At 41.7% G+C, this 26,250-nt stretch overlaps 9 protein-coding genes across 9 annotated transcripts; 4 read left to right on the plus strand and 5 right to left on the minus strand.

Moving 5' to 3' along the window:
• Positions 1 to 967: 967 nt before the first annotated feature.
• Positions 968 to 2,251, plus strand: SERLADRAFT_432136 (uncharacterized protein; the record flags this gene model as incomplete). The annotated part of the gene is made up of 1 exon (XM_007312386.1): positions 968 to 2,251. One exon carries the CDS (start codon positions 968 to 970, stop codon positions 2,249 to 2,251), a length of 1,284 nt encoding a protein of 427 aa, XP_007312448.1.
• A 560-nt stretch (positions 2,252 to 2,811) lies between these two features.
• Positions 2,812 to 4,382, minus strand: SERLADRAFT_432137 (uncharacterized protein; the record flags this gene model as incomplete). Its single annotated transcript, XM_007312387.1, has 6 exons — positions 2,812 to 3,221; positions 3,375 to 3,483; positions 3,541 to 3,672; positions 3,728 to 3,811; positions 3,863 to 3,973; positions 4,008 to 4,382. The coding sequence occupies 6 exons, from the start codon at positions 4,380 to 4,382 to the stop codon at positions 2,812 to 2,814; spliced, it is 1,221 nt and encodes a 406-aa protein (XP_007312449.1).
• A 108-nt stretch (positions 4,383 to 4,490) lies between these two features.
• SERLADRAFT_404680 (uncharacterized protein) lies at positions 4,491 to 5,493 on the plus strand (the record flags this gene model as incomplete). The annotated part of the gene is made up of 6 exons (XM_007312388.1): positions 4,491 to 4,640; positions 4,726 to 4,837; positions 4,908 to 5,159; positions 5,216 to 5,254; positions 5,309 to 5,330; positions 5,424 to 5,493. 6 exons carry the CDS (start codon positions 4,491 to 4,493, stop codon positions 5,491 to 5,493), a joined length of 645 nt encoding a protein of 214 aa, XP_007312450.1.
• A 2,920-nt stretch (positions 5,494 to 8,413) lies between these two features.
• Positions 8,414 to 8,713, plus strand: SERLADRAFT_432138 (uncharacterized protein; the record flags this gene model as incomplete). The annotated part of the gene is made up of 1 exon (XM_007312389.1): positions 8,414 to 8,713. The coding sequence occupies one exon, from the start codon at positions 8,414 to 8,416 to the stop codon at positions 8,711 to 8,713; it is 300 nt and encodes a 99-aa protein (XP_007312451.1).
• A 1,002-nt stretch (positions 8,714 to 9,715) lies between these two features.
• SERLADRAFT_432139 (uncharacterized protein) lies at positions 9,716 to 10,028 on the minus strand (the record flags this gene model as incomplete). The annotated part of the gene is made up of 2 exons (XM_007312390.1): positions 9,716 to 9,905; positions 9,964 to 10,028. The coding sequence occupies 2 exons, from the start codon at positions 10,026 to 10,028 to the stop codon at positions 9,716 to 9,718; spliced, it is 255 nt and encodes an 84-aa protein (XP_007312452.1).
• Positions 10,029 to 14,122: 4,094 nt separating this feature from the next.
• SERLADRAFT_432140 (uncharacterized protein) lies at positions 14,123 to 15,874 on the minus strand (the record flags this gene model as incomplete). Its single annotated transcript, XM_007312391.1, has 8 exons — positions 14,123 to 14,557; positions 14,615 to 14,719; positions 14,780 to 14,908; positions 14,961 to 15,143; positions 15,207 to 15,337; positions 15,392 to 15,473; positions 15,561 to 15,616; positions 15,670 to 15,874. The coding sequence occupies 8 exons, from the start codon at positions 15,872 to 15,874 to the stop codon at positions 14,123 to 14,125; spliced, it is 1,326 nt and encodes a 441-aa protein (XP_007312453.1).
• Positions 15,875 to 18,278: 2,404 nt separating this feature from the next.
• SERLADRAFT_404682 (uncharacterized protein) lies at positions 18,279 to 19,394 on the minus strand (the record flags this gene model as incomplete). The annotated part of the gene is made up of 3 exons (XM_007312392.1): positions 18,279 to 18,614; positions 18,839 to 18,958; positions 19,020 to 19,394. The coding sequence occupies 3 exons, from the start codon at positions 19,392 to 19,394 to the stop codon at positions 18,279 to 18,281; spliced, it is 831 nt and encodes a 276-aa protein (XP_007312454.1).
• Positions 19,395 to 21,258: 1,864 nt separating this feature from the next.
• Positions 21,259 to 23,952, plus strand: SERLADRAFT_404683 (uncharacterized protein; the record flags this gene model as incomplete). Its single annotated transcript, XM_007312393.1, has 8 exons — positions 21,259 to 21,609; positions 21,674 to 21,970; positions 22,031 to 22,259; positions 22,623 to 22,753; positions 22,799 to 23,141; positions 23,301 to 23,522; positions 23,585 to 23,738; positions 23,925 to 23,952. 8 exons carry the CDS (start codon positions 21,259 to 21,261, stop codon positions 23,950 to 23,952), a joined length of 1,755 nt encoding a protein of 584 aa, XP_007312455.1.
• Positions 23,953 to 24,582: 630 nt separating this feature from the next.
• SERLADRAFT_404684 (uncharacterized protein) lies at positions 24,583 to 25,943 on the minus strand (the record flags this gene model as incomplete). The annotated part of the gene is made up of 6 exons (XM_007312394.1): positions 24,583 to 24,717; positions 24,778 to 24,978; positions 25,014 to 25,221; positions 25,277 to 25,353; positions 25,405 to 25,762; positions 25,834 to 25,943. The coding sequence occupies 6 exons, from the start codon at positions 25,941 to 25,943 to the stop codon at positions 24,583 to 24,585; spliced, it is 1,089 nt and encodes a 362-aa protein (XP_007312456.1).
• Between the last annotated feature and the right edge of the window lie 307 nt (positions 25,944 to 26,250).

Here is a 26,250-nt window from a genome sequence, read left to right on the forward strand (position 1 = left end):
GAAACCGCACGAATCTTTCACGATTCCATCTTCAAATGATTCAGATTGCACGATAAACTCATATCCGACAGAGGACCACAGTTCGCCTCTGAAGTATCCAAAGAACTCCACAAACTCCTGAACATTGAAACCGCACTCTCCTCTGCGTATCATCCCCAGACGGATGGACAAACAGAACAATCCAATCAAGAACTGGAGATCTACCTCCGCATATTTTGCCAGAACCAACCACACAGCTGGGCAAAATACCTTACAACCGCCGAATTCTGTCACAACCAAAGACCACACTCCACAAACAACCAATCACCATTCTACCTCCTCATGGGATATGAACCCCGAGGAATCCCGACTAAACACAGATCCACAAATATTCCATCAGTGGAAAAACAATTATCCGAACTGCTTAGGGCAAGGGAAAACGCCCTAAAAGCACACGAACTCGCGAGAAGCAAGATGATGAAACGAAACAATGGAAAGTTCACGCGATTCTCCGAAGGACAAAAGGTGTGGTTAGAGAACACCAACCTGCGAGAAAAAGCCACCAAATACAAGAAGTTCAACATGAAATGCATCGGACCTTTCCGCATCCAAGAAAAGATTTCCCCGGTAAACTACCGACTATCCCTACCTCCCCATTGGAGGATACACAATGTTTTCCACGCATCCCTTCTCACGCTGTATATGGACACCAACACTCACCGCCCAAACTTTATCCGACCACCACCTGACCTGGTCAACAAAGAAGAGGAATATGAAGTAGAAAGTATTCTTAGACACAAACCCTGGAAACGCAGGCGCCACTACCTGATTAAATGGCGCCATTACCCTCATTCCGAAAACTCATGGGAACCGGAAGAACATTTAACTAATGCTGCGGAGATATTGGAAGCCTATAAGAAGGACCACAAGCTGCGTTGAAGAGACAATCGCCCCACTACCAACAATCCTCTGTCTCTCAACACAAAACATGTCTACTTCTAACTCCACCGGCTTCCCTATCACCACCTACTCGATACCGGGTGACACCAACTTGCTAGCCGACGAACAAGTGTCTTTTGCCCGTGGGCAACGACACGACCAAGCTGACATCACTGACACCATAGAATTAATGTCAGCAAAAGACGCCTATACCTATCTCTTTTACGAGACCAAAAAACGCTGCCCCCATGCGTATCACGCTCTTTCTTCCATGCATACGTTCCTTGCCATAGACCTCATAGCTGACGAACTCCTAAAAGCCATAGACTCAATACATTCGTTGGAAAGCGAGCATTCGCGGCTCAACAGTCAGGACTTGAGTATCTGTCGGGCACTCCGGATGGAAAAGTTAGTTTTGGAATTTTTGGAACGACGCTTGAGGATGAGCTCCTCGAATGGGCAGATGGACTCGGCAAAGGAATATTTGGAATCAGGCGGGAGGACATTGCTAAACGAAGCTCGCACAAGGATAGAGCGAGACAGTTGTACGAGTACTCCTCCACCCGGTTTGTCCCTCCGGTCCCTGTCGCACCCAGACCAGACCAGTGTTACCCCGGAGCGCACTTACCACATTATCACCCATCGACCTACGCCCATCCCGTCGGAGGAAAAATATATTCCCACCGTCCCAACCAGCCCGATCTTACAAGAGTTGAGCCACTCCAATCCCCGTTCCATTGGGTCAAACCCAAAACCACTGTCTCCCCCATCATCTCCACCTCGACCAGTGCCAAACGCCCAAACCCGTCGCCTGATGAACCGACGAGGAGCCCAACGCAGCCAGCAAGAGGTGATACTCCAGATCCCCGCCGCCAGAACTCCATCAAAACGGCAGTCTTGTATGTCGAAGGGACAGAAAGACAGTCCGCCTGGCGCAATGCACAGGCCTGAAACTGGCTCTCCCTCTAACCCAATCAACATAGATGACGACACAGCCATGATCGATCAGTTGTACGCAGGAACGTACGACCTGGGAAATGACGATCCCACCACTCCCCAATCTGACACCTCATCCAACACCCGACGGAGATACCATGAAGGTGTTCGTAACAACGCTCCATACTGCCAAAACTGCGGTTGGAGCGATCATCGCACATACTATTGCAAAGCCTACTATTGCCCCGACTGTGACCATCGTGCACCAGGACATAGTTTCAATTGGTGTCCCATCCGCAGGGAAGACGAGGATAGGATTCTGATGGAAGGATTACATGGAGATGTCAGCTACGATGACAGTTACAATATGGACGGCGAAGGTACCAAATTTCGGTGAAATTCGGAGCAAGTAAGGGGGTAATGTTACGATCTCTATTGGACATTTAAGGACTACTCATTCCTTTTTACTCATTGGTTATACCATCGGACCGATGACTCATTTCCTTCACGTACACTTCCGTTCCTCTCGCATTCACAGTACCTATTATAGTACTTAGTCCTCAACAGACAGACCTGCCCTAGATAGGACCTAACTCCTATCACCGATTCCTTTCCATTATAAATACCATGTAACAGCAGTAATATTCTCTAATATGATTCTACGCAGTTTACGCTTACAAAGCTAGACTCCTAAGATCAGACTTCTATTCAGAAGAAGACCAACTCCTGTTGGAAAACCTCCACTCAGAACTACGTTCTTGAACTTGTCTTCGGATAAGTCTCTTTACAAACCTCGACGAACCCTCAGACTTTATTAAGCACTTCATGCGTAACAACTTCTTTGGGCCAGGATATTCAGCGAGGTCCCACTGCAAAATCCTCTCAAAATCCCTACAATTAAATTCATGGTTAATAAATACACTGCTAGTCAGTGCAATATTGTAGCACTTACTGTTTCTATGCAAACTGATATTCAGCCTGGGTTTTTGCATTTTTCCTTGCCTTGACTTCTATTTTCTGGAGATGATAATCAACAAAATTCCAGTATTTTCCAGAACACTGAAACTGGCGCCAGTCATCATCCTTTTTCTTCTTCACTCCATCAGAATTCTCAGTCTGACCGGCCTCTGTCAATACAAACGGCTCATGCTCATCTCCGTCTCTCTTGGTGGCATCCTGGTTGAGTGGTCCGTCATTCTCAGTAAAGTAGTTTCCGTTGTCTCTGGTGTGGTTGCCAGTGTGGTCATTGCCGCTATCCTCAACATTTTGTCCTTGATCATCTTCTTGAGATGCATCATGTAACCCTACAGTACCTTCATTTGATTCTTCTACTTGGACCATCTCGTGGATCCAGCTGATAATTTCCACTGGTAGGTCAGAATCCGGTGTTGTTGAATACATTGCTGACAAAGGCATATTCTTCTCTCCTCCATTGATTAGGTAGTAGATTTGGAGGCACCATCGCTGTTATTATTATTTCATTTTTAGGTTAAAAAGTAAACAAAGCAAGATTTGCTTACCAAGAAGGCCATTTTTCCTCCAGTGAGGACTGTTTATGGCAATACCATAGGGAGCAGCACTCTTGGAAATATTGACAATGTAGGTGTAATTTTGAATTGAATTCAACAACTAACATGATACAATACTAAGCTTCTTTCTGAAAGGTTGGTCTGGTAAAACTCGTACCTTTCCCTTTAAATTGCTCCTTGCACTAGCGAGTTTTGTTTGTACAATACTGCCTAGCAACTCATAGAGCTCAGGGTCTTCAAATACACCTGGTGGGACCTTGAATATTGTCGGATTAGCCTTGATGAAGATCTAAGAAAAGTGAAATAAGTTAGCAAAGTGAACAAATATCTTGCCAAAATCATACCATTGTTTGCTTTGACATCTCAGTAACATAGGCTGAGATGTTTGGTGATATGATACAAACTATAGCGCGATCTGTCATTACAGCCTGTGATATTGAAATGAAGAGTAAAAACAAAAGAAAGAAGAAACTTCATACTTTGAAGTCGGCAGACTCAAGAAACTCCTTATATTTGCCAAGCTGCTGGGTTGATTCCTTGGTGATCAAGTGAGCCTTGATGTGCAGAAGCATGTGAAAAATATATTCAAGCTGTCAAAATGTGTTAGCAAGTAAAATACCATACTATGGGGTCACGCATGCCAATGAATGAGTCCAGACTCCCTTCTGGCAAGCCTAACTCAGTGCACAGCTCTGATCCATATATCTTCAGCTTCTTGGTCTTCCTTGGTGTGAGTGCAAGTGCCCAAGTATCCTCGTTGTCAGCCTGACTTCTGCGAACAGAAGTGCAATATTGAGATGGAGGTGGTGTTACAACCTCTTCGTCTGATGAAATAGCTGGGAGATTGGCATCAACTCCACTAGTTTGATAGGATGGGGTGCTGGCCAGACAGTCCAGACATCCTCCTGGTACACTTGCAAGTGAACGACAACCTTGTTGTGCCCCACCGGCACTAGAAGCTCTTGAACTGCTTGTACTGCTTGATGTCGCTGAGTGCATGCGATCAGACTTATTTGCAGATCCCTGTGAAGGTACAAATCAAAACCAACTGGACATCATGTTAACCTGCAAGTTTGTTAGATGGTCGTTGACAAGAGAGAAAGAGACATGCAAGTCACTTTGAAATTTTTGACCCTCTGCCGAACCAATCTTATTCGCCTCCGCAAAGTCAAAAGTCCCACAGTCACAGCCTCTGCTGACCCGACTGCAGAAACACTTGAGAGCTGCAAGAGAGAAAAATATCTCCACTTGAGGAAGGTGAGCGGCAATTCAGGTTACGCTGTAAGGTTTTGTCTACCAACCATACCACAGCAGAATTTCTTGGATATACAATCACACATAGTTGACAGTCTACATTTGTGGGGAGTTTGGTGGAGGCATCATCATGATCATGGGATATGGTAAAAGCAATTGTGAAGTTGGTGGCGGCAACATCATCATAGGATATTGTAAGGGTGAGTGAGGGTAGAGCGAATGGGGCAAAGCTCCTGACATATTTGGAGGGTAGTGTATGGGCAGTCTTAGCATGTTTGGAGGGTAGAGTGGCATGTGCAAAGGTCCTGACAGCGTATTTGGAGGGTAGAGTGGTGCATTTGGAGGGTAGTGTATGGGTGGATATAAATGGGAAGGTCCTGGCATGTTCGGAGGATACAATAGGGGTGCCGGTGCTGGTGCTGATGGGTGTGGAGAGTCGGTGGTTCAATGATTGGCTCTCTTCTTCTGAGTGGCTCTGGGTGTATTTCTACACTAATCAAATATCGGTAATTCATTTGAAGAGTGAGTAGTGTCTTTGTTATTCTGAGCTGCCTTCTTCAGCTTAATCTGCTGTACAGCCATGGCACAAATTTCTGAAATGTTTGTTGCTGCCTGCAGTATGTTCAACATTTCTGAGAGGATCAGGGATAACAGACTGTATATGGTGGTAGTTATGGATGGAATAAGTATTGAGTATGTAAATATTTGTGGGCTGGTGCTGGGTTACGGATTTTGTACAAGTTGTCTCAATGCGCTCTTGCTGTACTTGTGTTTCACGTAATGTAGCACAATTGGAGTTGATGCAATTGTGCTGTATATTTGCTATGCATATTATGTCCTAGAGTTCATATATTGAATGTATAAATGTACAACAAACAAACAGACTTACTTTAGGTTTCATGACATACTTTGTGTCAGTCAGTTTGAGACAAGGCTGGTGAAGTTGGGAATGTAAAGCCAGTGCAAACTCAAAATCTTGTATTGCTATATGCGTTACTTTATCAGGTGTCCCACGGAAATTTGCCCCAATTAATATTTTGCATACACATCCTAGTAGTACTTGTAAACAGTCCTATACTCATCATTAATAATGGTCTAGCAAAACATCCAACAACACTCACCTCTTGTTGGTAAAATATGTGACCCTCAAGTGCACTTCAGGCAGCCAAAAAATTGGGGCTCTTAGCTTGATCATCCTCACCAAAAGGTTGGGGCTAAGATCCCCCTTTTCATGGTCTACCTATTATCACAACACAATGGGATTGGCACCCGTGTACAGTGATTCTGGACCTTCTGGGCATGCAACCAATCAGTATGCTTTCTAAGTACGCCTTGGTAAAGCACCAGACCATGAAAGCTGGAGTCCCAGGTTCAAGCCCTAGCCAATGCATGTTTTCTCATACTATAAACAAATGTCATAATTTGTCACCTATGGCCATTAGGGACCAGACCTATTTGACATGGGACAGTCCCATCTATTATCATAGGTCCCATCCCTATACACATAGGGATAGTCCCTTCAAATATCACATTTCACCTGGTGCCAGACATCTAATGGGATAAGACCACAAATGCCAGCTATTTAATCTGCAGGTTACATAATAATTCCCACAGGTGTGCACTATGTGGATTGGGTGGACTGAAAGTAGATGGTGCAGACTAAATACAGATTATATGGACTATATGGATTGTGTGGACAATTAATTGAGAAGTGAATTGGATAATAATAAGTAATACAGGAGAGATTTGAGTGTGGAAAATGATGGAAATATGTATCTAGCCAAAATAGGAACTATACAGTGGTACAGCATAGCAAAACACAGAATAAAATAAGCATTTGCATTTTTTAAAGCTAATAGAGCAATAAGTAACTTTTGATGCAATTATAGAATACTTTCTGGAGAGAATTGTTTTAACCTAGGTGCATATGGGACAGGACCTAATCACATATGGGATAAGCTCTAGTGTATGTGGGACAAGACTTAGGCATATGTGGGATGAGACCTAGATGTATATGGGACAAGACTTAGGTGCATATGGGATGAGACCTAGGTGCATATGGGATGAGACCTAGGCATTACTTGGGAGCTTGATATTTCTTTCTAAGGCCTGTCAGTGATAAGGGCAGCAGTAATAGTGGATAACCTTTGAGTGTGGCACTAAAGATGATGTAACATTGTACAGATTTGGGTCCTGGCATTATTGAAGGTCTACAGTATTATTACAGGGACTTAAGTCTTGATTCCTTCAATATCAATTCTCAGCATTTTCAAACATCCAACCATAAGTTGAGAAGGTCTGCTGGTTATCTGCATTCTCATACCTATTTGTTGGTTACTACAATCATTTTGTTCTGGAGATCCCCATATATGATGAAAATTTCTGATTGTTTGTTCAAAAAGTGGAGTTCCTGATGAATTACATTGAGGTTGACTTCTGACTTCTATAAAGATGTAGTGTGCTCCACTTTTAGTGGGAGTAGAGGAGCCTTTTAGCATAATAGCATTGATTTATGCTCTAGGTGTTGATAAGAGATTTTGTTGGGTATTGTAGTTGTCAACCAATTCCTTCCACAAGTTGAAGCTAATACACAATGGTGACACTATAGACCACTATGTTCAGTAATTTCTTATAAACATGTTTTTTATATATCTGACCTCGCTACCTTGAATTCATATATAAACATCAGTATGAGTTTATTGTGACTGAGAATATCTGTGGAGATGAAATCAAGGGTACTGGTTTTAGTAGCATATAGGTCTTTTCTAGTTAGACTGTTATTTAGTCTTTTGTCATTTTTTTCTTGGACTGGGTGCATTTGCATTTATGTAGCTAGTGTAGTTGCACTCTGATCTTTATCTCACTTATCTTGTACAGTGACCATAGTAGCTTATTGTCAACAATATTGAAAAATAAATATTGATGTTGTCAGATTTGGGCAGACCTAGCATTTTAAGGAGTCGTTGGCTTAGCTGCAGATATATTGTTGAGTGGTCCTCTGAATTGTTTATCAAATGAGGTTTCAGGTCCTCTAGAATTCAAAGGAATAGCTATTCTATTAGTTATTTGAAGATATTGCCTTTCTCAGATGATTATATATATATAAATACATTCCCAGATTACACTATAGTCCCAAATGTAATAGCTAGAAGAATTTTAGAAGTGGCAGTTAGGTAAGTTTGACTGGGTTTTGTAAGGATATTCCTGGGTTGTCAGTGGAAAATTTTGTTTGAAAATATTGCTACAGTGATATTGAGATAAAAGTAGGAGCTACACTTATATAGCTATAAGTATAAAGCATATAAGACAAATATAACACACTGAATGGATAGGGTCACCAACATTTAGCAAATGTATTTTGGTAGTAAGATCCTCAACTTCTGTAATTGTGGACTTGTTCTTTGAGGATCCAAATGCTATGGTTTTGGTGTATATTTCTTAGTATTTATACATTTAAAATGATAGCTTTATTAAAATGGTGAATTTTGTACTGTTGTTGGCTCCAGGGTATTGTTTATAGCATTGCCACAGTTTGGTTATAGATGGGTTTTATTTAGTTATTATTAGTTAAGCCCTAATCTGGTTTATAAAATCTATAGAAACCACAGTTTCAGTTTAATATTACAGCTGATTTGGAAAACATTGGCTGCACCAACTTTTTCTCTTGTGTCTGTTCTAGCTTAGTAATATGATCTGAATTCCAAAGATGGAAACAACGTGGAATCCCAGCAGCTGCAAACATGTAACCCATCAATAACACTTTGCTATTGACTACCATGCCCTACAGACAGATCAGCAAGGATATCAAGGAGCGCACTCTTTGGTTAATAGAGCATAACTACATCCTATCTGACATCTGCAACATTTTTGGCATCTTTGAGCGTTCCCTTTGCCACCGGCAGGCCAATCAAGAAGCATTTGACTCTGTAGCACCTCCTATATACCCCAGTCAAGGCCGCCCATATATCCTTGGTGCAAACCAAGCCAAGAGGATATATGTGCTGCTTGAAGACACCCCAGAGATGTACCTGGACAAAATTCAAGACCGGTTACAAGAGGCTGCAAGAGTTGATTAGCGGGAATGACAAATGGTTTGTTTCTTCAATTTTTTCTTTTTGTGGGCTGAATCTGACAAAATGCGACTCTACACCATGCATACGCATGCCCATACTCATTCCTGGACTAATGCACATTCCCGCACCCATTCCCACACTCATTCCCACACACATTCCACCCATTGGCATACCAAATCCCACTGGAAAAGCAGTTAGAGGGTTGTAACCAACAAATGGAGAGAATGCAAGAGGATTAGCAGATGGATTGAAGTAGGGAAATTGTATTGAGGATGGGAGTGGTGCGGTGGTGGCTTTTGCAGCAGGAGATGGGGGGGCCTCTTTTCTGTCAAGGTATGTACCTTCAACGCTTGTTTTGCTTTGAACAACAGTGATCCAGTAGGGATTTTTTCAAGTGTAGCATCACCTTTCAATATAGCAGCGGCCCAAACCATACAGTGGGGGTATGTCAGTTCAAAATGTAGGTCACTGGCCCAATGGTGGAAACATGCGATGCTCTCATGCATAACGCACAAGCCAGGCTTTTATTTGTTCAGTACTTTACTAGCTAAATCCTCTAGTTCGTCGTCTAGCTTCCGCTGAATCATTGTGATGAGTATGCTAAACTAGTACACCAGACTATATGTTAGTTTTGGTGATTCTGCACCTTTGTGCTACCTATATATTTTCATTCCTTTCTCTATCTATTCTTCTATCATTCACTATTGATTGTGTTCTCTATTATTTCGCCTTTGTGGCTGCTTTGTTTACCTTTGTTTACAAAACTTCGGACAGTACTGCAGAGTCCAATGCTTCCTATTCTCTAGTTACTCACATTGGACTCTAGGTACTGTATACCTGTCATACTCTCTAATAATTTAGTTACTCACATTGGACTCTAGTTCCAGTCCCTGATAGCTCTCAGCAAGTGGCTAGACACTTCCTTCAAGCTTTGTTCTTAATACTATAATCACCTTTTCTGTAGTCAGTCCACCCTCAACTTCCTAATCATACTTGTCCTCGCCTTCAATCTGAGCGGCCTGTGCAACGGACAGGGGCTGGAGCAGGAGCAGGGGGTAGAGGGATGAGAATGGCCAGTTTGATTGACAGAACAGCAGGTTTGATTGGTGGCCTATGCACCAGCGGATATGGTGGGTAGATGGCTTGAATATCGGCCTCATCCAGGCTATCCATGGGAGGGATGGTGTTAGGATCACTATTATTAGCTTGTAAGTCAATGATTCACAAAACGAGAAGGGTAAAACGGCACTTACAACCTTGGAGCAAGATCATGACATGGCAGCAGCAGGGAGCTTTGTTCTTGAGTGTAGGGAATCATTTCTAAAGAGTGGCAGTGGCAGCACCTAACAATGTGACGAGATTCTCATTAGCAAAGAGTAGGGACTTTATACTACAAGGAACATGCTAGACTGCAGGCTGCAGCACGCTATAGTACATACTAGAGATTCCACCTTATTTCCTTTTTTGGAATTCAGATCATATTACTAAGCTAGAACAGACGCAAGAGACAAAGTTGGCGCAGCCAACGTTTTCCAAATCAGCTGTAACTTATCACTAATTTCAAACTAGGACAGCACTTTTTTTGCTTATGCTACTTCTCTTGCCAGTCAGGTTGATGAAAATATTAGTCATCTGCAAAATGTTCTCACTCAGATAAGTTCTTTCTATTTGTTCTCCACCAGTGTCTTTGTCATTGCTAAAATCCTCATTCTTCACTCACTATTAGTGCCTATTAGCTCCCAAGTGCTAAGCCATTGGACTTTACTAGATAATCAAAGCTGACAAGTAAAGGTTGGGATATTAGAATAGTCAAGGTCAAATCCTATTAGCCTTGTTAGACAACATACATCCTGAGTTGGTATTGGACAAAGGCTGGTAGTTCAGTTGGTAGAGCACCACTATATATAGGTAGAGGTCCTGGGCTCAATCCCCAGCTGGTCCACTTTACTTTTATGCACTCCCTGTGGTCAGGTCACACTTAGAGGTCACATGCTAAAATCTAATATGGGACAGGCCATTTTAAGTTAGGCTTATTGAAGTTATCCCAAGTGGATTTAGCTGTGTATATGGGGTAGTTATGTAGGTCACATCCCAGATATTAGTATATATTAGACTAGTTTGATACTAAGACACTAATATATGCAATAAGCAACTCTCTTATTTGTCACTTATATGCTTAGTTGGCTTGGAAATCTTGGGGAAAGGGATAATTAATGAAATTTTGATTTTATGTGGCTGTATGGTTGTATAACTTTTGCTGAGCAAATTCAGATCTTCCAAAGCCACATAGGATTTTTCTATGGTTCTCCCCAACTGAAGATATGATATTCTAAATACACAATGGTGCCCTCCATAGTCCTCCCTAACAATATGAACTCTGCCTAGGTAACATGGTCTCATAAATAGTACCTCAAACATATCACCTCATAAGGCTTTATTCTAGACCTAAACATGTATAAGATGGGACTTAAGTACATACACTGTGGGTATCGGCTTATATGAGCTCAGCTTATATGCTGAAGATATTGGTTATCTGCGTTTTGATTGGCTGAAAAAAGCTAAAATTGAATATTTTCAGCATATAAGCTGGGCTTATATAAGTCAATCCCCACAGTGATATTGGATAAGACATTACTCTATACATGTGGGACAATGTCCAAGTGCATATAGAATGAGACTTTTATACATGTGGGAGAATATACAATTTAATACATGGTATGGCATAGGCTCTTTCTTCACTTGGGATAAAATTTAAAATAGTGTTGGATTTTAACTGATGAGTTAACAAGTAGAGAGAAACAAACAAGGCAATATAGGTGAACTATGTTTATGTATTCACCAAGTAACAAGACTAAATGTCAAAAACTTGTTGAAAAGTTATTTAGGTAGTTTACCATATTCTGCCTTTAGATAAGAGATAGTTATATGGCCTAATTTCTTATTGTCAATGAAATTCAAGTTATTCAAGGTCTATTAGAAACCAGATATAAGTAGATTTTTTCATGTTGCATTTGTCCAGTTTGTTAAGGCAGTATCACCTGCTGGACTAATGTGGGACAAAATATTATTAGATTATGTGTGCTAATGAGAATTACAAAATGTAAAGATAATAGAGTAGGTGTGTTTTTGGGATATGATTATGAGAAAATAAAATAAATGATTACAGATAACACACCATATAAAGGGATATTCCTATGTATAGGGACAGGACCTATGTAAATAGATGGGACTATCCCATGTCAAATAGGTCTGATCCCTAATGGCTATAGGTAGACCATGAAAAGGGGGATCTTAGCCCCAACCTTTTGATGAGGATGATCAAGCTAAGAGCCCCAATTTTTTGGCTGCCTGAAGTGTTAGGTGAGACTATATCACCCTCAGATGTTATTAAAGATGTCCCTTGATAGATGCAATTATCTTGTGGTCCAGCCCCAGCACCTGCTATACTTGCGCACAGTGTTGTTGACCATAGTACAGGTTCTGCCTTGACTGAGTGTCCGTGTTCATCATGGCTCCTAAGAACCATTCCCTTACCAGCCTTCCCCTCTTTTTCCATCAACCAACCTAAGAACTGATGCACTCGGTGTTCAATTGAGAACTTCTGGAAAGTGTCTAGCCACTTGCTGAGAGCTAACAGGGGCAGAACTAGAGTCCAGTATGAGTAACTAAAGAATAGGAATACTGGACTCTGCAATACTAGTCCGAAGTTTTGTAAACAAAGGTAAACAAATCAGCCACAAAGGTGAAATTATAGAATGCTCAGTGTATACTGAACAATAGAGCAAAAATAATAAAGAGGAAAGTGATTTAGAAAGAAGGGAAAATAGATAGCACAACTAGGTGCAGAATCACCAAAACTAACACTCGGGGGTGATCAGCCATATATTCCAGTATACCCTGTCCAGCTTGGACCCACTTCTTCTCCTTAGACTCATACCAATAGCCCCCAGATATTAAGAACAAAGCTTGAAGGAAGTGTCTAGCCACTTGCTGAGAGCAATCAGGGACTGGAACTAGAGTCCAATGTGAGTAACTAGATTATTAGAGAGTATGACAGGTATACAGTACCTAGAGTCCAATGTGAGTAACTAGAGAATAGGAAGCATTGGACTCTGCAGTACTGTCCGAAGTTTTGTAAACAAAGGTAAACAAAGCAGCCACAAAGGCGAAATAATAGAGAACACAATCAATAGTGAATGATAGAAGAATAGATAGAGAAAGGAATGAAAATATATAGGTAGCACAAAGGTGCAGAATCACCAAAACTAACACCAGAAACTACGTGCTTGAAGATGTCTTGATCTGCAAATACATTACATGTATCACAACTTGGTGCCTGGCGGTTACTGAAAATGCATGCCAGATGAAAGACCCAATTGAATGATTCATATTTTTCCGTAGAAAACAATATAGCTGGACCAAAACATTAAATGTAAGCAGGGAGGTGGACAAGAAAATGAAGTTTTGGTTTGCTTATCAATATGCTCGGTGCACACTGAGCGGTAACATTGAGAAAATCTTCAATTGTTTGTGACAGTTTGGCCTGAAGAAAAAACAAGGATTAACAGTGAAGCAACAAGCAAGAAAGTATGCTTACTAGGTAGACTTCAGTATCATCAATTTGTGTGTGCCATATTAACAAAACAAGCTAGCCTATTAATGGATCCAATTTCTTTGACTTGTTGAGGAGGAAGACTGTCTGGCCCCCAAAATACTTTACCACACTAAGCAAAACAGTATGGAGAACCTCAGTTGGCATATCCAGGTGAATATTTACGCCTCCGGAATGAATCAGCTAGACCATACAATCAGAGCCAAATTGGTACTTACCTGGCATTCCCAACAATGGATTGATACGCTTCTAAAGTTGTACCTCCCTGTTTTCTGATGTTTGTGGGCCTTGATGTTTGCGTAGACTTTCCCCTATCTCCAGAAGAGAGTTGATAATTGATTACAACGTTGAATTGCAGACTCCCGTTGATAATATATCAATATATCTTGTTTAACTTTGGCTGTGCCTCCAGATTGCTTTGTGTGGTCAAATTGTTTGTGGATGCAAGCCCGAGTGTCAGCCGGTGTCCAAAGTGCACCAGGCTGTGTGATAAGTGTTAGCATTAGTAAATGAGAATAAAAAACTACTTACCTCAAAGAGAGTGTTATAGCCCTCAGCCAAGGCTTTGTATTTTTTTGTTCTGCCAACTTCACAGGTCCTGCAGAAAAAGTTACATCTTAGGCCTCCTTAACTGCACTCTCCAGCCTGCATGGGATTATCGCCAGCCCAAAATAGCCCATATGGTGCTGACATAACCTCCTCACTATACTTACAATCCCAAGCGATTACCCCAGTTTTTGCAGCTTCACTATACACCATCTTATATCAGTCCTTGATTACATAGAACAATAAAGAGTACCCTACAGAATAGACTCCTTCATGGCATGGATCATCTCCATAGGGGTTGCGTGCAGGGATGATGTTACAAAACACAAATAAAATTCTTTTTCTATCATTTCCCGGGGCATGTTAGCACATAACATGTAGATAGCGTGATGCTTATTCCACTGTTTTGAGATGTTACCTGAGACATCATCCATGAAGATGATGAGTGGTACTGAATAAACCATATGTCCACCACTCTTGGCACACCATGGGTTTGGCATAAGTTGAGAATACTTGGCTGAAGAGTCTGCAAGAATGAAACAAATGGGTGAGCAAGCAACCAAGAAGTCTTTAAACTTGCCTGTAAATCCGCAAGCAAATTCATTGCCATTCAAAGCAATACTATCAAATGCACGTGCAAAAGATGTCATGGCAATGATGACTTGTTCATCATCAACAACAAATCCAATCTAATGAACAGAAGTATAAAGTCAGTTATAAATATGTAATGAGGATTAAGACTTCACCTCTGTGCGCTCAACACAGTTCCCAAGGGAGAATATGCTCTTCGACTTTGCTGATTGAGGACCAGAAGGAGGCATATCTGTGAAAAAATGTTGAGGGATGAAGTACTGACCGGTGTCACATTGAAGTAACTCATTAACAAAATAGATTGATTCCCCAATGCGGACTGCAGGTGGTGTGATCTCCGAGGGGAGTTCTAAGAGCATCTTCTCACCGTGGAATACTTCGGCCATTCCTTTTCCAGGGTCTTCAGGATAATCTTGCATGGAGAAACGTGTTACGGGATTAGCATAATCCTACTTAAGTTAGTGGAGCAAAACCAATACTGTTGAACAGAAAAAATATAACCTTTGCAATTGCTTTTGCGACATCATTCAGGTAAAAAATGTTGCCGGATTTTGAAGTGATCTTGCTTGTGGGGTTGCCAACTAGTTCCTTGATATTTTTTTGAGTATTTTGAAGGGCATTGAGTGAGGGTACATCCAGTGTATTGAGCTCTCTGGCCCAATCCAGAATAGTACTCTTCTGAGCCTTGGAAAATCAGAGACGGGGTGAGCTAAAGAAGAGGTTAGTAATAAACATCTGACAAAGAACGTAAAACAATGAGATGAAGTCAAAAAGAGGAGAAAATATGCTACATATCGCAAGCGAGGGCCAAGGATAATACGGCGAGTTCTTGGGGACTTTGCTGCTATGGTTGGATGAAGGAATTGAGCCTGTCTGTTCTAGTATAGAAAGTGTCAGTGTAATATTAATAAATGTGACTGTTCAAAACTTACCTCGTACTTCTATGCTGAATGACTCAGGAAGAACCATGTCAATCAAGTCGTCTTCAATTGCGAGTTCATCGTCCAAGGGGGCCTATGTAAAAGGAGGTTCGTCTGAATCCTCCAAAAATGTTTGCTCTAACTCTTCATAGAGGTTGCCACCCCAGGAATCCAGATCAACTGTGCGTTCACTCAAAGTGTCATCCCACAGCTGCAAGAGAGGGACTTCAGCTGAATCTGAGCATAAGGCATCAGTTTGTGAGTTGTGGGGTACTTGTAGAGCCACATACCCTCATCTAACATACCGTAGTCTTCAAATGGTTGGTTTTCAGGTGATGATTGTTGCCTCAACTCCAGTGGGTGAGCTGACTTGCATAATGTAGATACAGAAGCAGAGGTGAGAAGAGATGATGGGATATGGCCTTCCAGGAGGTAGCTGGCATGTCTTTTATGTAGCTGTGTCTTCTTGTGGCCGGAAACATGCGCTGCAACCATGGTATGGTAGACATTTTTACGTTTGGGGCATGCCAGACATGCAACTCTGCCAGCCGAAAGGCATTGGAAAACTGGTATGAGAATATGCTGTCAGTTTAATATTCCAGCTTGCAAATCTACTGACCTTGAGCGTCCAGGTCCTTTTGTGTCCTTGGCATGCTATCAACAAGGGGCTGGATGGCAGGACACACAGTCAAGTGTCAGGATTGTATTGAATGGACGTGTTGTGATCACGTGGAGAAGTTCTTTATTTGGATTTATTTTACAGTTTGGTCCGCACCTCACGCTGCCTCACATTCAAATGTCTGCCAAAGACATTCCCTGTAAAAAAAGACCAGCAATGTCAACCACAATAACCACATCTACAGTGTATCCTGACTTACTCCATAGGGGAAGAGAGCAGGCATGCCTCCAACCGTTCCTGGTCTCAGTGTGCTTTGTTGGCTCGTTGCCTCGAAATTTTCCAAGAGCCAATGTGGCAAGTCAACAACTTCAACAAAATAAAACCAATTGATATGGCTCACCTCCAATATTTCCTTTAGCCTCTCAAGATCGCTGTTTCCATCCCCCGCGAGTAAGGAAATTTTATATTGCCCGTTCTGCGTACAATGCCACTAAATATCTTCAAGGACCCAGATACCAAATTGTCTGAACAAGTAAATACTATGCCAAGACTACCTGCCTGCATGTACTGATCTACCCCTCCAGTTGGCATGCACAAAGGCCGAACACTTTGGATCAACTCCAAAAAACACTGACTTACTGTTTTTCCCCCTTGCATCAACTTTCAACTTCACAGATTCCAATCAGTGGAGGGCCATTGCATACACCATCCAAGACTGGTTGGTCCTGTCAGTTGATTTTGAGTCGGACCTTGGGAGTCGTCATCTCTGATAATGGATGTTCAGATGAACATTTTAGATGATATTTGGTTGGCTTTTGTTAGTCATGCAGCAGTGATGTATCCGCACCCTCTTGTAAAGTAGCCCTTGCTGTTGTCATCTTGTCTTTGCTGTGGTTGATAATGTTTGCATTGTATTGCGGTGTCATGCAAATTTGATTCTTGCTAGCTGTCTCGTACATGGAGTGATTGAGAGTGTAGATTAGTGAATGTGGGATGTTTGATCAGACAGATCAGTTGATGTGATCACCATGAGGCGAAACTGATCACATTGATATCAGTGGTATATCTGACAAAGTTTTGAACGTCTATATCTGCTATACATAGGATTTGAAATTGTTTTGTACATTGTGAGAAAATCATGTAGAATACATAATTCCGGGATAGACAACATCTCTAGAATGGGATGTATACATGCAAAATTTTGATCCTATCTACAATAATTGGGCCAAAGCCTAACAAAAGAGTTTTTTTCTATCTACACAAGATACCCAATTTGGTACAAATTAAAAACCAGATGAATAATTGACACACAGTTTCCAATGTATATTCTGCTGGGGTACGACACTTTTGGCGGTGTAACTAAGCAAGCCTTGAGCAAACATAGACATGGCAAAACCCATCATTCTGCAAAAGGCTGAGGTATGTATCTACAACTACAATATCATGCTCAAAAATTTGAAACAGTTTGACTGAATCATCTACTCCCAGGTACTGATTGTTCTTCAACACAGCAGAGATGGTATGGCTTCAACGGACATGTTCTGGGTTTGGAACAGGTGTTTCTGGCTGGGAGACTTTGGGAGACTTTGGGAAGAGGAGCAGGGGGAGCAAAGGGAGCTTCCGTACCTAGGCCAATGTCTAGTTTAGTATTGAAGTCCCACATGATGGGGAGCAACTTGCCAAGTGTGACAACACCAACAAGACACAGTCTTGGGGCACTGGAGCACAATAAAAACAACACTCAAAAGAAGAGGAAGAGGTGGGAGTGGTTACCCATTTGGTAGAAACAAGTTAGTTGTTGGTAGACAACAGGAGGACTTGCTGAGTCCTTCCCCAAGATCTATTGGGGCTTATATACTAATACAGGTTTGTTTGTACATATGTACTGTATAGTTGCTAGAGGTAGTGGCTGCTGATGTCATGGGGCCTAGCCCGTGTGACCAGCTCCACTGCGTGAGATACTTGTAGCTAAAATAAGAATAAAGGCAGCACCGCGTGAGAAAGGTGGAGTTTGAACTAAAGGAAAATGCCACATGGCACAGTGTGAAAACTACAGTACAAGGTTAAAGCAGAGAATGAAATTTAAAGGAAAGGTCCAAAAATGAAAGGTAAAGTAAATGGTCATATGACTGGTCATGTGACTTGGAAAAAGTAAAAGTAAAGTACAAAAAGTAAAGTGTGAGTAGGTACTGGTACGTCAATTGTAACACCAAGTCTGTTGTTCAGGCCAATGAGTGCATTGGCAGTGGTATTACATGGGGATTTGTTGGAACCTTGGCTTTAATTGCTTCCACCAGCGCTCTTGCTGTGGGAGATGACAGTTGCACCTTCATCAATGTCAATCTCAGCATCTCGAGCCGAGCGCTTGCTGCTAGCTGAAGTGGTCAAACTCATGAGAGGAAGCACAGCTGCAGAAGTTGGGGAGGGAAGGCCGCCAAGCCAGTTGTTGATGCAACCAGGAGGACCTTTTGCGGCTATGTCAGACACAGCTGCACAAGGGATGGCAGGTGTAGCAGCCACAACAGCGGGCACTGCATGAGAGACGGTAGGCACAGCAAGTGTACGTGCAATAGACATGGTAGAACTTGTGGTGGCAGAAACAGGCAGACTAGATACCTGGGTGGTGGATGTGGATGTCTTCGACACTTTTGGGGCTTGGGGTACTCTAGGGGTTCAAAAGGCATTCAAGCCCTTGGAATGCTGACCCCCCAGCAGCTCCTGCATAGCGCTATAATGCACCCACCCACCCCTCCCTCTTGTATGCTTTTGCTCTCTGATTTTTCTACATATTGATGCTGATTCAGACTCCTCCCCATGCAGGTAAAAAATCAGGTACGTACCTCAGCAATTTCTGCCCAGACCGCTTCACATTTGTCAAGTATATTCAACCCTAGTTTGTTGTCCCACGGTACACCAGATAAGTTTGCAATTGCACTGATTTCATTATATTTGGTACGGAGCTACATTAACACATGATTTTTGTTAGCAAACAGTGTACAGCGGGGTACAATATCTATCTACAAACCCTGCCCCATTCTGAACCACAGCAAGTCGCACATTTTGCTGGTCCTTTTGCAAGAAGAGGTGCAATGCCAGCTGCCACCCCTGGCCAAAATGCCCTCCTAAAGTTGAGGCCATCGCCTCCTTGTGCGCGATGTTTCTTGATGTAGCTGATAAGGGCTGTAGTTTTGATCTTGGTCCAATGGCATTGCCACTACTGCTCTGACTGACACTCTCTCCTTCATCTTTTACTTCTTGGTTGTTAGATTTCTGGGACTGACTTTTGCTCATTCTGAGGGATCGTTGTGGTTGTTTTCCAGGAGTGACGTGGTCCAGGGTATGTCCTACCCAGAAGGTGAAAAGGTACTGGGAGGAGCTCCCCCACCTTGTTGGCATTCTAGTGGTCAAATTCTACGAGTCCCACAAATATGCAAAGCCCCAATATGGGTATGCTGAACCCGTCAACATGCAGTATTGGTACAACTTACAAAAGGACAACAATATCAAATATAGCCCTCTGAGGACAGCTGACAGCATAACATGGGTGGGTAGATTTGTGGTGGATATGTACCTGTATGAAAAGGACCCAAAGGTTGTAGGGAAGGAGGGCTATGCACGGGATCTTCCTACACCCATAGTACTGGTGCATCCCCTCTTGATCACAACCTTCTTTGACTAATATAATATATGTACAGAGGGTGGTACCTGATATAGATGTGGGCCAACTCTATCCCACTCAAGCCTAGAAAGACAAATTCAACAAAGTTTTCAATTGTGTTATTACCAGGTCAATTTTAGAGATGGAGAAGATTATGAGGAGTGCACTCCAGACTGTTGCTAACCTAGAAGCTGAAAGTGCAGCTGCTCAGATAGCAGCGCTAAAGGTTGCTACCCAGGATTTGATAGCAAACCGCACTGGTCGTCCTCTTCAGACTGGTGTAACAACCAAGAGTTAGTTACTCTGGCGCACACAGGAACACACTATAAAGGTAGTGGATGGGGAGTGGTCACCCCTTAGGCTGCAGGAAGTTTGTTGGTTAACAACAGGAGGACTCGCTGAGGAGTCTCCTGGATCTATTGGGGTATATATACTAATACAGAGTGTTTGTACTTATATACTGTACAGTTGATAAAGTCAGTGGCTGACGATGTCATGGGGCCTAGCCCGCATGACCAGCTCCACTGTGTGAGAGAGTTGTATCTAAAATAAGAAGAAGGCAATGCGGCACGAGAAAGAGGTGTTTTGAACAAAAGGGGAAGTGCTGCGTGGCACCATGTGTGAAAGCTAAAGTATACAAGGTTAAAGCGGAGAATGAAAATGAAGGAAAGGTCCAAAAATTGTGTTATCGTAACAACTGGTACCCATTTGCGCACCCCCACTACTACTCTACCTACTCCCCATTTGCACCCCCAAATATTGCCTAAAGAGATATCTCCCATTGATCTCTCAGTCTTTGATATCCAGATGGATTTTGGCGATTTTCTTCAGGCTTTTCAAGGATCTGTAGCTGATCTGGCACATAGACATTTTCAGGATCATTATAATGCCCCCCAAGTCGTGCTAAGGCAGCTAGGAGAAGAAGTCCTTTTCACTCTGACGAAAAAGTGGGTCGGCTTGTTCGACAGAAATTGGGTGTAGGTAGCTCCAGCAACAATATCACAAGGAGGAAGTGAAAAACAGACATGGACAATATTATATGTATTACTTCTCTTGTTCATGTACTCTGTGCTTGTAAACAATATTGTACTTAAACATGTACAACTTCTATTTGTATTAGAACAAGCAAATTCTATGTTTTACCACTACATATTTCCAATTTGGGATATTGCCGGTGCAGATTGAGGTGTTGCGTCTTGACAGCATATTTACAAATGGGTCCTAGATAATCAAAGGTATCAATTTCATATTAACTGGTGTTATTATTTCATAAACTGACTGGATGTGTATGGTGTAGTTTAGGTTCAAGGAGAAAATGGCACACATACCAAGTATGGTTGATCACACATGTCCTGTATGTGGAAAACTTTTGAAAACACCGCAAGGTGTCATGGCTCACCTATCAATGTCAGCAATGTGTGCTTGGTATAGGAAAGGAAAGGGGAGAGAACTTGAGGCAGACAACCTGGGCCCAAGTAGTATTTGATGAAGTCAACTTGGGTGAAAATGTTAACAACCAAGAAGACTATGACTCAGATGGGTCAGAAGATATATTCCTCAACAGCTTACAAGAACCATTTAACAATTTCCTGAATGATCCTGATGCAAGGCAACACCCAGGATAACTTGAACCCTGACCCAGGGATGCAGGCTAGCAGTTTATGTCACCCCCACTCCCTGCACTTTAATCTGGATGATGATGATGATGATGATGAAAGAGTAGTGGAGCAAAATGAGAATGCTGGCAAGGTTATAAGGGTGGATCTGGATGCTCATAATAAATGGAGGGAGAGTTTTCACCAGTTCCATCAAGATGACAATAAAATGGACATTGATCTTCCAGATAATAGATGGGCTCCATTTTCCACAGAATTGGACTGGAAATTTGCACATTGGGCATTGCAGGAGGGGGTTGGCCAGAAATCTCTTGAGAGATTACTGGCAATTCCTGAAGTGAGTGACGCCTCCACACTTTGATTCATGTTTTATGTTAACTGACCTCCAACCTTTATGCCAGCTTTCCCAGAGACTGGGCCTTTTTTATCAAAATAGCAGAAGCCTTCTAAAAATTATCAACTCCAAAATTCCTGAAAGGGCCAAGTGGCACTCAAAATATCTACACTTTGATGATTGTCCAGAAGAAAAACACCTTAAACAATATAGAGACCCCTTACAAGTCATTGCTTCTTTGTTGGGCAATCCAGCACATGCGACAGACATAGTCTATAAACCCTCAAGAATATTCACAAACAGCAACAGGGATGATCATATATTTGATGAGATGTGGACTGGGAAATGGTGGCATTCTGTACAGGTTAATATATTCAGGCCAGTGGTTCCTTTCTAAACTTCATACTTATTTCTTTGATTTTAGGCTCTTCTACCTCAGGGATCATCTGTTGCTCCTGTTATAATAGCAACAGACAAAACTCGGTTGACTCAGTTCTCAGGCAACAAGTCTGCATATCCAGTGTATCTTACACTAGGCAATATACCCAGCTTTATTATGCGCAAACCCTCTCAGCACGCTTGTGTACTTATTGGATATCTGTCTGTCAATAAATTGGTAAAAAAAGGCTTGACAACAAAGGAGAAGACAGCACGTGTTCAAAGACTTTACCCTATTCTTGCTTGCTATGTTGCTGACTATCCTGAGCAATGTCTGGTGACTTGCTCAAAGTATGGAACATGTCCCAAGTGCAGGCGTCCAGCAACAGACCTTAAAATTAAAGGAGCTGGGGAACCTAGGACGTCTGACTGGACTCTCTCTGTCATTAATTAAGCCTTATCTTCGAACTCAAGGAGAGAATTTTTTGATCAATGTATGGATAAAGATGTATCTGGAGGTGTTTACAGGCCATTTTGGGAAGGATTTCCCTACTGTGATATTCATCTTTGCATTACCCCCAATGTCTTGCATCAGTTATATTAAGGTGTTGTTAAACATATCATCTCATGGTGCCAAGATCTTATGGGTACAGAGGAACTGGATGCAAGAATACGCACTTTACCTCCTGCATATGGATCAAAGCATTTCAAAAATGGTTTATCGCCTCTTTCTCAGATATCTGGAGGCAAAAGAAAAGATATGGCCAAGGTACGTTTAGGATGATCACTCTTGGACTTTATTTACATTGCTCAGTACCCCACACACAGCGATACAACCCTTGGATATCTATCAGATGCTCTCAAAACATTTCATCAAAACAAAGCAATTTTCGTCACTCTGGGTGTTAGAGAAAATTTTAATATTCCTAAATTTCACTCTCTACTACACTATGTCAACTCTATTCGCTGGTTTGGGGCTACAAATAACTACAACACAGAAATGTTTGAACATTTCCACATAGACATGGCCAAGGATGCATGGAGAGCATCAAATCATAGGAATGAGCGTCCACAAATGACCACCTGGCTAACAAGGCAAGAAAAAACTGTGTGGTTTGAATGCTATCAATTGTCTTTACAAAATAGACCAGTTCTAGGTCAGCAAGATATTCTCCAGAATCCATCTGGCTTAGGTATTAACATAGCCAAAGTATCTCCTCTTCCACAACTTCAATCAATTCAACAAAACCACCAATGTCATGGCTTCATACGTGATATCAAGGAGTTTCTGAATTGCCTAATGCACGGTCAGCCAGGTTATATGTCCAGAAATCAAGTCAATATTGCAAATCTCCCATTTGATTCACTTGATGTATTCACTTGTTTCAAACTCACTCCAATTCACCTTGGAGATGATGCTAGTGCAAGTGTAAAGTACAAAGTCATCAAAGCAAGACCTAGCTCCAAAGGAATTGCTCCACAGTTTGATAATGTTGTTGTATTAGACTCATTAGAAGCAGAGTCAACAGATGTTGCTGGTAATATTTTCTTCTAATTTCATAATCAGTTTCAAGTTGTGAATTAATATTTTATGACATAGGTACACATGTTGGAAGAGTTAAAGTAATATTCAAGCTCCCTGCCATTTTTCATGGTGGTTCTGTTGGTATACCAAAACATTGGCCCAAAATTCCATTGGCGTACATTGAATGGTACACCAAGTTGAAAGGTAGTGCAGATCCAGCACATATGATGTATGTGATTACAAAATCTGCACTTAGAGCTGATGGTACTCCACCAGCTTCCATAGTACCATTGAGCAGTATACAACAAGGCTGCCACTTGTTGCCTTTATTTGGAAAAGATCAAGTGCCTGCTCACTGGGGTACAGAAAATGCTTTGGATGTTTGTGATAGATTTCTATTAAATAATTGGGCTAGTTTGTATGTGTACCAAACTATTTGGTGAATATTAATTCTATCATTATTAAATGAGCTGGTATAGCTGGTATAGCTGACATAGTAACTGTAAGGCTTCACATAGAAATTTATTGGCTATAATAGGAATTTAATAGCTATCATAGCAACTATAGAAACATACCCCATCAGGAAAAATGGGGGGTAGCTATATAGAGCTCTATAGCACTATAAGTACTCATAAAGCTGTTATCCTACCCTTCTGAGATTTGGTTTTACTAGAAGCAGATTTTTTAGCCATAAGTAGTATAAGGAGGATGATGAACCTGCAATACATGGGGAGGATTAAATCACCACACATCAAATTTTGGCGTGAGAGCATCTGAAAGTGTACTAACTTCACAAAGAAAAGACGTGCAAAAAGCTAAGCTATTCAAACTACATTGTTTGCCCATCCATTTCTATTCTTTGCCTATGAAGAGAACTCTTTGTCAGTATGGAAAACAAAAGATGCTCTCTTGCCTTGGTATTGCAGATTGAAGTGTATAATGTCACAAGATCTGAAGATGGTGAAGTCACCTTGCCTTAATTCCAAGACCAGACCTGTTGAGGCCGTGACAAGGGCACCACCTTGGAAATTACCAATAGGAAGGACAAGACAGAAGTCCTTGACTTTGCTATCTCAATGACCTTTGGTAGAGACATTGAGGTTAATCACCAGTGAAAGGAAGGGGAATATTGGAGATGAATTGTTGCCAGGCAAAATTGACGCAACTTCAGCCAATAGCTCATACTCCTCAGGCAGCTGGAGCTCAATCTTGTGGATAGGGTGGTTATTAAATTAGATACCACAATATTGTACTATATTTAAGCTTACCACATCATGGATCCAATGGAATAGGTCTGCAAAGACAACTTTGATAGTCTGGTAAATAGTGTTGTGATCTTTGATTTCCTTGGACAGGTAAGGGATCATCTGGGAATAGTTGGTACAACATCCATCTTCCCTCTCTAACATGAGAGGCAAAATCTCAGTTGGAGTGTCATCTCCCTGGTTTTCAAGGAAGTTAGTGGGCAGCTAGAAAGGAATAACATAACTGTATTAATACTTACCCTTGTGCAGTGACAGTTGTACCAGAAAAAGTGTAGCACCTCAAATATGTCATCCTCATCATGTTGACCAGGCTTCTCAGTAAGCAGCTCATTATTCTCAAATGCAGCCAGGAGCTTTGGCTGTAGTGATGAGCGGATATATTCTGGGAGGGATGTGCAAAAAAAGACCATGAGGGAGCCGTCTGATTTGCGAATATTGAGTGATTGGCTGATATCAAGAAGTTTGATAAGGCACCAAACACTTGAGTGTACAATGAACTTACCCCAAAATGATGTTTGCTGGGATTCTCAGGTACATCTCACATGTAGCCTTTACACTGTCTTGATACTGAGACTGAAGCTAACAATAACTCAGATAAATGATCAGATAAGGCTCCCAATGTGTAGCCACATATCTGTGTGCACAAGTCATTTCCTTTTCCTTCTTAGTCCACAGGACATTGGCATTGCAATCATGTTCTGCCTGAAAGACTTTGTTTGCAGCCAAATAATGATTACAAAATGTAGGGATGATGATGGTGTTTTTCTGGCTGAGAAAGTGGGATGGATAGGAGTTGGGAAGAGGATAGTCCTTTTCCTCATTGATTTCAGTCAATGGGGGACTGTACGGCCTACTCAAAAATGAGTGTTCTAGTGGTGCAAGCATGTTGTAACCCAGTTGGTGCAGAGGGATAGCTGGATTACCAGCACAAATAGTGGAAGTGTAGCAAGACTGCCAGGTGACACAGTCACGCTCAAGTAAGACAAAGCTACTAGATATATTGTCATTAGCAAGGATATCCTATTAAACTTCAATAAAGCTAAAAACTATAGCACGCACTTGAAGATAACAGAATCAAAAAAATGGTCTGAAGAGCTGATATTTGTGCAATCAAATTCATTGGCTAGCTGATGCTCCACAAGTATAGCCGGGGAGAACATTGATGCCATGCTGATGGGCAAAGAGAGGCACATGTGACGGATAGTAGGAATGATGCGGTCAATAATTAAATTTCCCTCAATGGTTCCTTTTTAAAGCTTGTCAGAGGTGTACAAGAGGCAACTATTTTTAATTCTTACCTTTTTTTGGTATTCTTAGCAAATTTGCAAGGTCCCATGGTGAAGTTCCCTCCATGGCAGCAACTGAAACACAAAGACCCAGACCAGCAATAAGTACTAATAAATATATATAGCCTCCACCAGCAAGGGCTGCAAACTTGCTTCCAGTGGAATGCCAGCTTTGGAACGACCTTTTGCT

The sequence above is a fragment of the Serpula lacrymans genome (genome assembly GCF_000218685.1).
Source record: "Serpula lacrymans var. lacrymans S7.9 unplaced genomic scaffold SERLAscaffold_1, whole genome shotgun sequence".
Classification (NCBI taxonomy): Eukaryota; Fungi; Basidiomycota; class Agaricomycetes; order Boletales; family Serpulaceae; genus Serpula; species Serpula lacrymans.